This window comes from Malania oleifera, chromosome 13 (assembly GCF_029873635.1).
Source record: "Malania oleifera isolate guangnan ecotype guangnan chromosome 13, ASM2987363v1, whole genome shotgun sequence".
In the NCBI taxonomy this organism is placed as follows: Eukaryota; Viridiplantae; Streptophyta; class Magnoliopsida; order Santalales; family Ximeniaceae; genus Malania; species Malania oleifera.
The window spans coordinates 548,066-562,170 of record NC_080429.1 but is presented as its reverse complement, the minus strand read 5'-3'; the positions used below and the strand labels follow the sequence as shown (position 1 = coordinate 562,170).

At 36.7% G+C, this 14,105-nt stretch overlaps 1 protein-coding gene across 1 annotated transcript in view; it reads left to right on the top strand.

The window, feature by feature from the left end:
* Window positions 1-11,996: 11,996 nt before the first annotated feature.
* LOC131145389 (chloroplastic import inner membrane translocase subunit HP30-2-like) overlaps window positions 11,997-14,105 on the top strand; it is a 39,390-nt gene continuing 37,281 nt past the window's right edge. The window contains exon 1 of the mRNA XM_058094409.1: window positions 11,997-12,557. Within this exon, the coding sequence (XP_057950392.1) occupies window positions 12,234-12,557 (324 nt within the window). The 5' untranslated portion in view covers window positions 11,997-12,233. The remainder of the gene's footprint in view (window positions 12,558-14,105) is intronic.

The following is a 14,105-nucleotide window of genomic DNA, read 5'->3' as shown; positions in this document are numbered from 1 at the left end:
ATTGAGAAATTAGAAAAAAATTGCCTTACCCCAAGAATGGTTCCTATGCCGCTCCCACGACAAATTCGCTCCAGTAGAAATGCCAGTGGCGGAGTTAGGAATTCAACGGCACCTTTTGTTTCCCGATCGACCAAATATCTGTTGAAAAATGAGGGAAGAGAGAGACGGAGTCGAGGAGATGGACGGAGAAATTCAGGGGGGGCGGGGGAACTCTCTGGTTTTGAATGAAGAAAAAAAAAAGACTCTTCAAAAAACTCTTCTTCCTGAAGCTTCAGCTTCAGGAAGTTGCTTTAACCTTAAATTATATATATATAACATATAATATATTATACTAATAACTATATACCTATATATATATATATTATCCCAATAGGATTTTATTACCAATAATAATACTATTCACTTTTTTTTAAATAAAATTTTTAAATATATTAATTTAATAATATTTAACTAATTAATTGATTAATAATTTTAATTAATTAATTTTTTTAATTTTTTTTCCGAGTTATTATAGGCTTAGTTCAGCTTTCGGGCCGCACAACCTGTGCCATGGTAGAAGTAAATGACGTATTTGTTACAGGGAGTGTCTTATATGCATATTTGTTAATTTTTGTAAATATGACTAATTAATGAGATAATTTCGAGGGCTTACTGAGAAAGGTGAGTGCTCTAATAGCAGTAATGGGATTAGAGCAGAGGGAAGCTACTTGTATGGGCGGGTAATCTTCCCTATCCTCAACTAATTGTGTGCATGAGTGTAAAATAAGAATAATTTCATAAATGTGTTTATTTACTCAGTGATCTAATATTTTTCTGTACACTAAACACATGTTGGTCACACACTGACATTAACTTAGTCTTTCCCTTACTGAATTGTGCCTCACCCCTACTTTACAAACTATCTTTTTTAGGAAATTTTAGAGATCGGGTCTAGCAAGCTAGAGGAGCCGAGCTAGAGGTGTAAATTTGTGTAGGTAGTGCGTAGATAAAGATTTTATTTTTGTTTAGTTTTATGGGATATAATTATGAGAAAATTGATATATTTGTGTATAAAGATAGTTAGAACTTTGGTAATGTAATTTGAGGATTTTATATTTTATTTTCACTGCGTATGTGTGTTTTATATTTGATGAATAAGGTATGAGGTACACTGACGTCACTAAAGTAGCACTTCGGGCCCACGTGACAAGTAGGGGTCGTTATATGTGGTATCAGAGCATAGGTTTGTTAGGTTCTGCAGACTTTAAGGATTGATAATTACCAGAACATAGGTTGAGATAAGATAGAGATAGGAGTGGGTAGGTTAAGATGGGTTTTAGTTTGGAAGCTTTGAGGCAGAAATCTATTAACGGACTTCTGTGATTTTTTAATTAGTCGCGAGTTTCAAAAAACCATGGTAAATCCATCAATGATTTTGTTTCTAGGTTGAGGGACTTGAACTCAAAAAAATTTAGGTTGGAATGTTAGGATGAGTGGGTATGCGTGTGAAGTTAATGTTAGGATGGACATTTTTACCTCAATGGTTTTGTGATAGAATTGAAGTATGAATTCTTAAATTAGAACCCGTATATTATATCAATTTCATTATTTCATATTTACATTAATTATGTTAAGGGAGAAATTTCTAAGTTGAGTTATATCCTATTTACATACTGCCAAATAGTGTCATTGTATTATTTAATCCAGGCGTAACCCACTTGTTTGTATCTCAGGGATTTGTTAAACTATGTGGGTTGGAGGCTCAATTGTTAGAGACAAAGTTAGTAGTGGACACACCGACAGGGTCAGTGCTAGTATGTAGCAAGGTGATAAGAGATTATCGAGTAGAGATTCAGGGGAGAGTGTTGCCTGCTAATTTGATAGTCCTTGATATGCATGGTTTTGACATTATTCTGGGCATGGATTGGCTAGCATCCAGGTACACGTGCATTAACTGTCGCAAGAAGGAGGTGGTATTTAGACCTCCTAGGGAGCATGTGTAGTGACTCAAAGAATTATGGTATTTAAATAGTTTAGAGGGAGGAGAGAAAAGGAATTATAATTAAAGTTTAACAAGGGTCTTGTTGATGAATGCACTACTTTCATCGACGAAGTTGCTTAGTGGGGTCATCAATAAGGGCGCGTCTCGTCGACGAGAAGATACCAAGAGGCTATTTTTCAGTTCTAAATTTTGTCGATGAGAAATAGCCATTCGTCGACAAACTTCCTTCTTGGCCTCGTTGACAAAGTGACGTGCCTCGTCGATGAGTGCAGGTGTATAAATAGGTCAAACTTGGTTTTCAGCGCATAAATTTCATGCAGAACTCCCTCTCTCTCTCCTGCTCATCCCTTTCCCCTTCTCTCTAAAATTTGGGCCAGACACTACCGCCGATTTCTTGAGGGGTTCTTTAGATTATGAGGATCTTTGACACGACTCACAAGGAAGAATGTGAAGTTTGACTAGACTGACGAATGTGAGTAGAGTTTTCAGGGGTTGAAGCAGCGTCTAGTCACTACCCCGGTGTTGACCCTTCCATCGGGTGAGAGTGGATTTGTAATTTACAGTGACACGTTGCAGAAGGGACATGGTTGTGTTCTAATGCAGCAGGGGAAATTCATTGCGTATGCATCTCACCAGTTGAAAAAGTACGGAAATAACTATCCTACGCTCGACTTGGAGCTGACAGCAGTTGTGTTTGCATTAAAGATCTGGCGGCACTACCTTTATGGTGTAAGGTGCGAGATCTTTACTAACCATAAGAGTCTCAAGTACTTCTTCACCTAAAAGGAGTTGAATATGAGGCAGCTCAGATGGCTTGAGTTGATAAAGGATTACGACTGCACCATTAGCTATCACCCAGGAAAGGAGAACGTGGTAGCCGATGCATTGAGCCGGAAATCTAGGGGTACATCAGCCTTAGCAGTTATGGCTTCGCATTAGATCATGATGGACTTGGAGAGGTTGGGTGTCGAGTTGGTAGAAGGGAATCATCAGACATTCATTTCTAGTATAGTGGTTTAACCGATTTTACGAGAGAGAATCAGAACAGCTCAACTGAAAGATGTAGAATTGATGGAGATTGTAGAGAAGATACAAGATGAGCAGCACACAGACTTTAATGTTGCTGAGGATGGAGTTCTCAGATTTCACACTCGATTGTGTGTGCCAGACGACGTAGAGAAAAAGAGGACGATTCTGGGGGAAGCTCACTGCTCTCTCTATACTATTCACCCTAGTAACACGAAGATGTATAGAAACTTGCGTGAATCATTCTGGTGGAGCAACATGAAGAGGGAGATTTCCAGATTTATGAGACAATGCTTGACATGTCAGCAGGTGAAGGTGGAACACCAGAGGCCAGCTGGACCACTTCAACCACTGGACATCCCTACGTGAAAGTGGGAGCACGTAAGAACCTATACCGTGATAAATGGGTTTAAATAAATAAGAGAGGGGTCAAATTTAGAATTTGAAAAAGCTTCATCGACGAAGGCCATGCATCTTTCGTCGATGAAGTTCAGAGGCTTATCGACGAGGAGAAGCCGAGGAGTATCGGGAAACTGGTGATATCAGGATTCGTTGACGAATCCACCGTCTCGTCGATGAGAAGACTATAGAGCCTCGTCGACGAGGACACCATCTCGTCGACGAGTTTGCCCAAGTCAAAGGGCTATAAATATCATTTTTCATTACTTAACCATTAACAAACTCAAATGTCTTCTATCTTTCTCTCTATAACTCTCCTACTCTTTATCTCTTAGATTTCTTCGTCGTTAGAATCGTAAATCTGAAGTTACCATGAAGATCGTGGAAGGATTCTCTACAAGTTCTATGGATTGGAATCCCGTTTCGGAGATTTTTGGGTTTTGGCGAAAAATCGAGGTAATGCTCGGTTTTTAATTATAATCTGATAGTTTTGTAGAGGACAGTCTTGTGAGTATATTCTGTACTGTGATTTGTAGGTTTTGGAACTCGGTTCGCTGTTTAGGGACCTTAGAGTTCGGGATTTGCTATTCGGGGAAAAGGTAAGAGGAATTATGTTTATATCGGTTATTTTTGAAATTGGACTCGATGGAACTATGGTTCACGGTTTTGTGTGTGTTTTGGCTACTTATTTGGGGGGATCTAACGGGGAAAACTATGAGTTTTTCATAATTACAACTTTGGAAAAAAGGGGGCGACGGGATGCATCCCTGGTTTTGTTGAAAACCGAGCGTATATGTTGATTTATACTGTGTTATGGGGATGGTCATGCCTTGACTTGTTTTAAACTGTATATGTTTGGAAAACCATGATTTATATTACCAAATGGGTGTGATTTATTTGGTTATATGAGCATGCATGTGTGTGTGATATGTTAAAATGCTAGTAGGAACGCGGTTCCGAATTGTTCCTAGTATTGAGAGTGTCCGGCTCTGTATCCGAGGGCGTATGAAATCGTTGGCCATAGATTGGCAGAGTGTCTGGCTCTATATCTGAGGGCGTGAGCCTATCCCGGCAGATCAGGTTGAAGGGTGTGGATCCACTAGTTAGCGCTGGTACGATGCCATTTTGGAGTCGGAGGCGCCATGTTACGGGGGTTGGCTACGGGCCATCGCCGTATGTCGCGGATCGGCTGCAGGACGAAGGGTGTGACGACGCCGGGATTGTTGATCATGTGTGTGTGCTTGTAGGCACTGTTGTGAAATTAGTATTGGACTACATTTAACTGCGTGTATGTTGTATCATGATAACACTCAAAGGCCACACACCGATATAACCTGTGTTCTTCCTTACTGAGAGGTGTCTCACCCTTACTGTACGTACATTTTTACAGGTCCTTCGAGTAGCCGGAACTAGCGTCTTGGTGTAGGGAGCGTAGTGGCCGGTGTACTGCGGTTAGTGCTTGGGTAAGTGCTAAGACTGTGTTTTGATGGGTTGCCATTTTGGGATGTGTTGGGCACCCAGTTGTACATTGTATGATAGAGTCTGTTACTGCTCTTGTCTAAACTCTGGTATGATACTGCATATTTGTATATAGTAAGACCTTTTCCGCTGCATATGATCTGTTGTATTTGGATGTGTTAAGGGTGCCTAGGAACCTCACGGGGTCGGACCCTCATCCTTTGTACTGTATTTTTGGATGATTTGTATGATACAGGGATAGGTTAGATTACATTTTCACCCTTGGGACCCATTTTCGAGTTCGGGGCGTGACAGAGCATATCTCGATGGACTTTGTATCGGGATTGCCTTCAGCAGTGCATAGGCAGAATGTCATATGGGTAGTTGTTCATAGATTGACAAAGACTACCCATTTTATTCCAGTTAGAACTAGATACACCATGGATAAACTGGCAGAACTCTATGTTCAGAAGATAGTTAGAATCCATGGCATGCCCGTGTCCATCGTTTCAGATCGGGATCCGCGATTCACTTCCCGATTCTGAAAGAGTTTGCAGGGTGCGTTGGGTTCACAACTCACTTTCAGTATTGCATTTCACCCTCGGACTGATGGATAGTCCGAACGAACCATTCATATTATCGAGGATATGCTACAGGCATGTGTGTTAGAATTTGGGGGTAGGTTGATTCGATATCTGCCATTGGTTGAGTTTGCATACAATAACAATCACCAGGCTAACATTAGAATGAACCATATGAGGTTTTGTATCGTCGCCGATGCTGATCTCCGTTGTATTGGGATGAAGTAGGCGAGTGGCAGATTTTGGGGCCAAAACTTGTTTAGCATTTCTCTGCAAAGGTCGAACTTATCAGGGAAATGATTAAAGTTACCCACAGTCGGCAGAAGAGTTATGCGAATACTCGCCAATGCGAGCTAGAATTTGAGATAGGTGATATGATATTCTTGAGGATTGCTTCAATGAAGAGGGTGATGAGGTATGGACAGAATGGCAAGTTGAACCCTAAATACATTGGGTCATTCGAGATTTTGGAGAGGATTGGTTCTACGGCGTATAGGATAACATTACCCCCAGTGATGTCTAGGATACACGACGTGTTCCACGTATCCATGTTGAGGAGGTTCGTTCTAGATCCCTCACATGTGATCGGTTATGAGTCATTAGAGATCGGGGATGTGTTAGCATACAAGGAGGTACCAGTTCAAATTCTGGATCAAAAAATACAGGAACCGCATACCAAGGATATACCGTTAGTAAAGGTTTTGTGGCGGAATCATGAAATTGAGGAGGCTTCTTAGGAGTTAGAAATGGAAATATATCAGAAGTACCCACAACTGTTCAGCAAGGGCTAGTGTTAGACGGGTAAAGGTATGGTTGTATATGGATGGAATATAGTAGGTTGTGTAGTTAGTTGTTTGTAGTTTAATTATGGATAGTATTTGGGAAAATTTGTTATGGTTATTGTAATTTACCAAAGGCACTATTGTAACCACGATATTCCTCTGCCATAAGTGAAGATAGTTAATAAACTTGGGACGGGGCTACTATGTGGGTGACTACTAACTCTTCTGTAGATAAGGATAGTAAGTTAAGAATATGATTGATAATAGTTAACAAATTTCGACGACAAAATTTTTGTAAGGAGGAGAGAATGTAGTGACTCAAACAAAAAATAAAATAAAATTAAAAAATTTAAAAAATTTTTAAAAATAAATATTTATATAATTAATTTAAATTTAAATTAAATAAATAATAGATAAATAAATATTATTAATTAAATAATAATTATTTATTAAAATAATATATATATATTTATGAAGTAAAGCTTCCTTAAGATTAGCTTCACGAAACATCTAAATCAAAAATTTCAGAGGAAGTTGAAGTTGCGCCCCTTCTCTGGTTTCTCACGTTTTCTCTCTCACTCCTCCATCTCTCTCTCCCACTCTCCTCAATCTCTTCTCTAATATTCGGCCGATTAGAAATCCGAAGATACCATTGGGTTCCTATTAGCGCCACTGACAATCCTACTGGAGCGAAATTGTCGTGGGAGCGACGTAGGCATATCTCCTGGGGTAAGACCAATTTTCACTCTTACCTCAGTTTTTCTTAAATTTTAAGCCCAATTGATGAACGAAAATTGTTTGGAGATTCGTGAGTAGATTCTCCACAATCTAACCAGAGCAAGTTTTCAAGTTGGAGCTCCGGAGCACCAACCCTAAATTGGGGTAAGTATAATAATTTAGGTTTTTATAGGCTATTTAGGGTATTCATAACTTAGGGAAATTTTAGTGAAAGTTACTCTGAAGATTGTGATGAATAATGTGATAAAATTTGAATTTCAGGGTTTTAAGGGTTTTGAACGCCGTGGGGCATAGGTCGGGGTTTTATCGGACTTTTTAAGAATCAAGTAAGGGGAATAAGTTAAGTCAGTACTTTTATGGAAGTTGAGTCAATTTAATTGTTATGTTTAAATATATATATATATATATATTTAAAAATTTAAAGTTTATTTTGAAAACCAACCGTTTGAAATGGATTTTACAAACCTAGGATATATGGTATGGTATTTTTGAATAAAATGAACGGTAGAAAGCTTGTTTGTTTATATGGTTATGTTAAAATGTGGAAATCGTGTGGCGGATGATTTAATTGGTATGAATTATTATATATTTGGATTTGAGATTTTGAAATACGAAACTGTTTGTGAAATACTAAAATTGTTTGCGAAATACTAGAAGTGTTTGTGAATAGTGCAGGGATTTGATGTGACGACCGAAAGCTAGGGTTGTGTTTAAATGGTTGTGAGCCAGATTGTGATTGTGGCCGGGTTTTTGGAATAATAGGAAATATATATGAATTGATGTTTTAAATGATGATTTCTATTATTTAAATTGCATGATATGCTTTAGAAACCCTAGGGACCAGTGTATTGTGAGCATGGTACCGTTGCTAGGGATTTTTTATATGGCTGTGTGCGCCCATACATGTGCTAAGAGGTGTAGGGTGGCCTTGTCCGATTTGCCTACGTGAGGTGAATGTACCCCCTGGGTGAGGGCAATCGGACTAGCAGCTGGAGCTGCATATACCCACGGAGTATGTTAGCGGAGAGTGCAAATAACTATTGTCTGTGTGGATCCCCCAGGACATTAGTCCAGTTTTCAGGCTGCATAACCCGTGCCATGGGGAAATAAATGGCGTGTTTGTCACAGGGAGTGTCTTATATGCATATCTATTAATTTATGTGAATATGAATAATTAATAAGATAATTTTGAAGGCTTTGTAACGACCTGCCTATTTTACTATTTTTTTTTTCATAATAACATTTTACATAATAATCCTAATACCCTGTTTAGCAGATAAAACATAATCAACCTGAACCCATGAGTACCAGGAATATGCCCAAAATACAACTCTAATACCCTAGCAGCGGAAAATGTAAAAAAATATACATATCAAATCATCCATCAAACACAATATCAGAGTTTTACCAAACCTGTCATATACATATTCACATCCCAAAAAGACAAAAAAAATGCTCTAGGGTTATAACCCAAAAATCCATTAGACCCTAGCATAATGACTTACCTTTCTGACAGGGTAGGAGAGTTGACCTCTAACGCTGCGGAGCTTTATTCGATCTTCCATATGGGGCTCCTAAAATGTTTATATAGCTGGGGTGAGACACCTCTCAGTAAGAGAAATAAACTAACATCGGTGTGTGGCAACATGAGCATTTTCGTGTGATACATGTAACAGTACATAAATCATATTTGGCAAACTATCTATAACTTAACTGGATAAAACATAATTTATCATAACATGATATAACATACTGAATTTTTATACATGAAAATCATCTTATATAACTGTACATGAAATAACACCCTGGATGGATAGTTGGCCGGTGTCATGTCTTACCCCCACATGACTAGGTTGTACGGCTCGAAGGTGGGACCTAACAATGGCTGGTCAACCACGTTAGATCAACATAAGTCTGTAAGTACGATGGGTCTGCCTCTCTTGGTTCGGATGTTAGAGGGAGGCCTGCACTACCATAAAACCACATCGATTGCAGATCTCCCATTGCCCCTTACGACATGTGGAAGCACTAACATATACATGATTGTGATCATATAGTTACGATACCGTGCTTCCTGAAAGCCTAAACCAAGCCATACGGGTTATGATAACATATAGTAAATCTCAAATAACGATACATAGCTGCTTCCCAATAACATTTGTCAAAATAATATTTTCATGTTTTCTTGCATATCATAATGTATAAACCACTGCCCTTACGCCGACATTTGTATTTTGTGAAACACGGCCTTTACGTCGGCATAACATATCATATAAAAACCGCGGCCCTTACGCCAGCATATATTTTAACATAGTTTGAAATCTTTGTACTGTTTCATTACCATACTTTAAACATAGTTCTCGTATCATTTTTAATGCCTTCCTGAAAACAGTAATAACATACTGATTCTGAAAACATAAGAATATGATATTTCATAAAATCATATAATTTCATACTCATATCACACAAAAGTGAATATTGTTCTATTCATAAAATCTGCACAGAAGCATATTCCCTGTTCTGTATTAAAATCATTTTCTTGTTAACAAAATTATGTTCCAAACTCAGTTTTATAACGTATAAAATTTCCTTGAAAATAAAAGTTGAACATTAATAAATAATTTAATGGAAATACTGACTTAGTTTATCCCCTTACCTGACTTATCGAGTCCACAATTTAGTCCAAAATTACACCCGTGGTGTTCTCAGCACAACACCTTGAAATTAATGTTTTTTTCCAATAAAAATTCAATGTAAACCTATCTAATACCTTGGTCAGTCCAAAAATACCAAATACCATAATAAATATTAAAATAACTAACTTACTCAAATTTTGGAATGGTGCCTAAGTAAGCCTAACCAACGATCTACTGCAACAGAAATGAAAAGAAACTTCCCAAGAGTAGCGTGGTGACTTCGAAACGTCGATTCGGCGAAGAACCGAGCCAAAAAGCTAGAGAGAAGTTGGGTAGGACAAATTTAGAGAGAGAAGGAATTTGCATGCCATTTTCTCGCTGGAAATATGAGTTAGAGCTATTCATACACCTGCCTTTGTCGATGAGGCCAAGTAGAGACTTCGTTGACGAACACTTATTCATCATCGACGAATTTCAGGCCTTGCAAATAGTCATCTCAGTAATTTCTCGTCGAAGAGACATGTGTCCTCGTTGAAGATCCTAATAAGCTGATGCGTCGATGATGAGATCTTGCTGTGACCCCCTTTAAAATTTTCTTTTCTTTCTATTTTATTATTTAAATACTATAATTCTTCGGGTCTCTACAGTTTGCTGAGAAAGGCGAGTGTCCTAGTAATAGTAATGGTATTAGAGTAGAGGGAAGCTACTTGTATGGGCGGGTAATCTTCCCTATCCTCGACTAATTGTGTGTGTGAGTGTCAATTAAAAATGATTTCATAAATGTGTTTATTTACTTAGTGAATTGATTATTTTTTGTACACTAAACGCATGCTGGCCATACACTGACATTAATTTAGTATTTTCCTCACTGAGTTGTGCCTCACCCCTATTTTACAAACTGTATTTTCAGGAAATCATAGAGATTAGGTCTAGTAGGCTAGAGGAGCCGGGTTAGTGGTGTAAATTTATGTCGGTGGTGTCTATGGACAGAGGTTTTATTTTTGTATAGTTTATGAGACGTAATTAAGTGAAAATGGAGATATTTGTATATAAAGATAGTTAGAATACTAATAATGTAATTTGAGGATTTTTATTTTATTTTCACTGCGTCATTTGTGTTTTATATATAATGAATAAAGTATCAGGTACATAGACGTCACTAAAGTAGCACCCCGGACCCACGTGGCGGGTCGGGGTCATTACGTTAATTAAAAAAAATAATTGTGTTTATGTTAGAGATCGGACATGAGAGCCTATCACGACTTATATTCAAACTATGTGAGGTGCATTTTATAGGACAAACCCGTGAGACTAGTAGGCCAAAACGGAAAATACCTCATCGGAGTTGGGCTAGAACCCTTACATTTAATATTTCTAATTGAGGTATTAATTAATATTTATGTTAACATTTTTCATTGAATTTAGTTATTTTATAATTATAATTTCTCTAATTAGAAAATTAATTAAAATTTTATAAAAAAAATAATTTATTATAAATTTGGCAAATGAATTCACATTAATGTTAATTTAACATTTTTATTTATTTTTAATCAAGAACCATATATGGCTACTATTTTTTTAATTAACAATAATATTATTAAGAGGAAAATTATTGGCTTACAAATTATACATATTATTTTTCATTTATTCATTTCTATAATATATGTTGATTTCAATTCGTAACTACAACAATATAACAATAAAGATTAAGTTACATAAAGAATCAAGTTTTAACCTTGTGTTTGGAAAAGTCTTATATTTAGAGTTGTATTGGATTTAAATAATATGTAATATAAAATTGTATTGAAATTTGTTCAAATCCATTCAAATTTAAATTACAATTTAAAGTTTGAAATCCAGGTTCTCAAATATATAATTTTTTGTATCCCTTTATATTACATGACTTTATAATGTTAAAAAAAGACAAGATAGTGTTTCATATTAAAACCTTAAATAACATTTTCAAGAACTGATAATGAAAGTTCTTCCTATTAGATGACACTTTCAAGTTCTATTTGATAACATTTGACTTTTTTTTTAATATAATTTTTTTCAAGCGTAGCTCAAATGTTTTTTGATTATTATTTTTTAAATGTTAAACATGACATAACACTACGGATGCCCTCCTACTAATTAATTTTTTTTTTCTAAAAAGTAATTTTAATTTTTATCTTTTAAAAAATCTATATATATATATATATATTTGGGTAATCTTTTTTGAGATTTAACAAAAAGATAATAATCTTTTTGGTTTCAAAAATTTTATTAATTGAGGTTTTAAAAAAATATTTTTTAAAAAAAATTTATATATATTTTTGTTAAATTTTTTTAAAAAATTATGATAGTTTTGAAATCTCATTTTTGAAAAAGTTTAAAACGACACTTACCTGTCTTTTTGCCGGAGAGGTGAATGTATTTTGTCTTGGTTTGGCAGAGCGTGGTAGGAGGCGGAGACGACAAGGGGCTGGAAATAAAGGGGAAAACTTCGGTTTTGTTATCCGTGGAATCCACTCTCGACGAGCGAGCTGGTCTGTGCTCTTGAAAGGAAGGGTCTCCATCCATCCGGAAAAAAAGCAGAGTAAGCAGACGGATTGAAGTAGTAGCCGCCCGTAGAATCAATTGGAGTAAGAGAATGGAGGATGGAAAACATGGAGAGGGAGTGATGGTGGTGGAAGTGGCAAAGGGATTGATGCCTCCTCAGAACGTCAACCCGATTACTCAGCTGCAGGCGCGGTTCAAGGACATGGAGAACGGCTTTAGGACTTGGCTGGCTAAGCAGTCCATGCCGGTGGAGGCTGCTGTCGTAACCGCCACTAGCGCTGTGCAGGGCGCCGCCATCGGTGCCTTCATGGGCACACTCACCAGCGACGTCTCTTCCACATTCTCTACTCCTCCTCGTCCATCCTCTCAAGCCTCTCTTAATCCTCAAGCCATGGCTTCTCTCAAACAAGCGCAGGTCCCTCTTTTTTCCTGTAATTCTTTATATATACATATTGTCAGTAAAAAAAAACCTCTGTCAGAATTGTCCTATAAACTATTCATTTTCCTCAGGTTTCAAGTGAGTATATCATAGAATTAACGTTTTAAAAATCACAGTTGAAGCTTGCCCTAAGTCGAGGTGTGCTAAAACGCCCTAAGGCAGAATAAAACATCAAACTCTAAAAAGGCAAATGCTTAGTACATCAACTCACACATTTGCTCAAACGATGTGCCTTTTGTGTCTGTTCTTTTAATAGTAAAAACTTATCTATTTTGGGTTTGTAAAATTAGAGTTAGATTTGGTCAGCAAACTAATGCCCGCAAAGTTAATGAGATGTATATATTAAAGCATCAAGGAATGCTCTAGTATAAATGGATCTCAAAAATTTTTGAACCCAAATCTTACCAAAACAGTTTAGAGTTTTATCTTTGATCATGAGCACAATCTGGTCTTTATAATGTTATGACTATCTTAATATGATTTACATGAACGAATTTAATATGTGTGCTTGGAAATTAGAATGACTGACAAGTAGTTTACAAACCAAATTGTATTTTTTTTTTCAAATTTTATTATTAATTTTCCTAATATTTCCATATTTCTTCAATAAAAAGTATTTATTTGTATATATTTATAAAATAAAATTTTGAAAAGGATTATGCCTTAATACCTCACATCATTAGGGTTAAATTGTGTTGCATTATGCTTTCACCTTTTAAACACTGAATATGATTATTAGATTCTTTAAAATATTACCCGAGATAAAACTCATGAAAAACTGGATAGGAGCTTCAAGCTTGTCCATGGGACTTTATTTTTTTTTGGGGGTTGTTAGAGGGAGGAGAACAATATAGTGAGAAAAAAAGAAGAAAAAGAGGAAAGCAAAAGAAAAGGTGCAAATAAAAAACTCTAGAGAACAAAGAATACAAAACAACTCTACTCAAGCAAAGCTATCGAGTATTGTTGTAAACCATCCAAAGGAAGATGTCAAAAGAAACCATCTTCTGGAACCCATAGTGACGCAAGAAGCACCATTCTAACCCAAAGCAACTTAAAGGGGTATCCAAATTCTTAAAAATTATTGTGTCTCTCTGTCAAAATACACCTAAGATAGTCATGATCAAGTAGTGCTGCAAAGCCTCTCTCTCCTTCCTTCCCAAGCCCCTCAAATTTCAAAGAGTGAACTGCCTCCATGGAGGGAGGGCAAAACCAACTCTCTCCAAAATACCAAACAATTTGGCTCCAATGGGACTAAGACCAGTAACAATGTAGGAACAAGTGAGAACAAGTCTCTCTACTCTTGGAGCATAGGACACAGGTATTAGGTGATAGAGACTTGAAGATATACTTTTATGAATCAATCACTGGTATTTATTTTTTCCATGATCATTGTCTACCAAAAAAGCCTTTACCTTGGAGTGAACTTTAGCTCTCCAAATCCATTGGAATGTTTTAAGGTTTCAAAATATATACTCTTTGATAAATATTTTGATAACAAAAGAAGAATATGATTTCATTAGATAA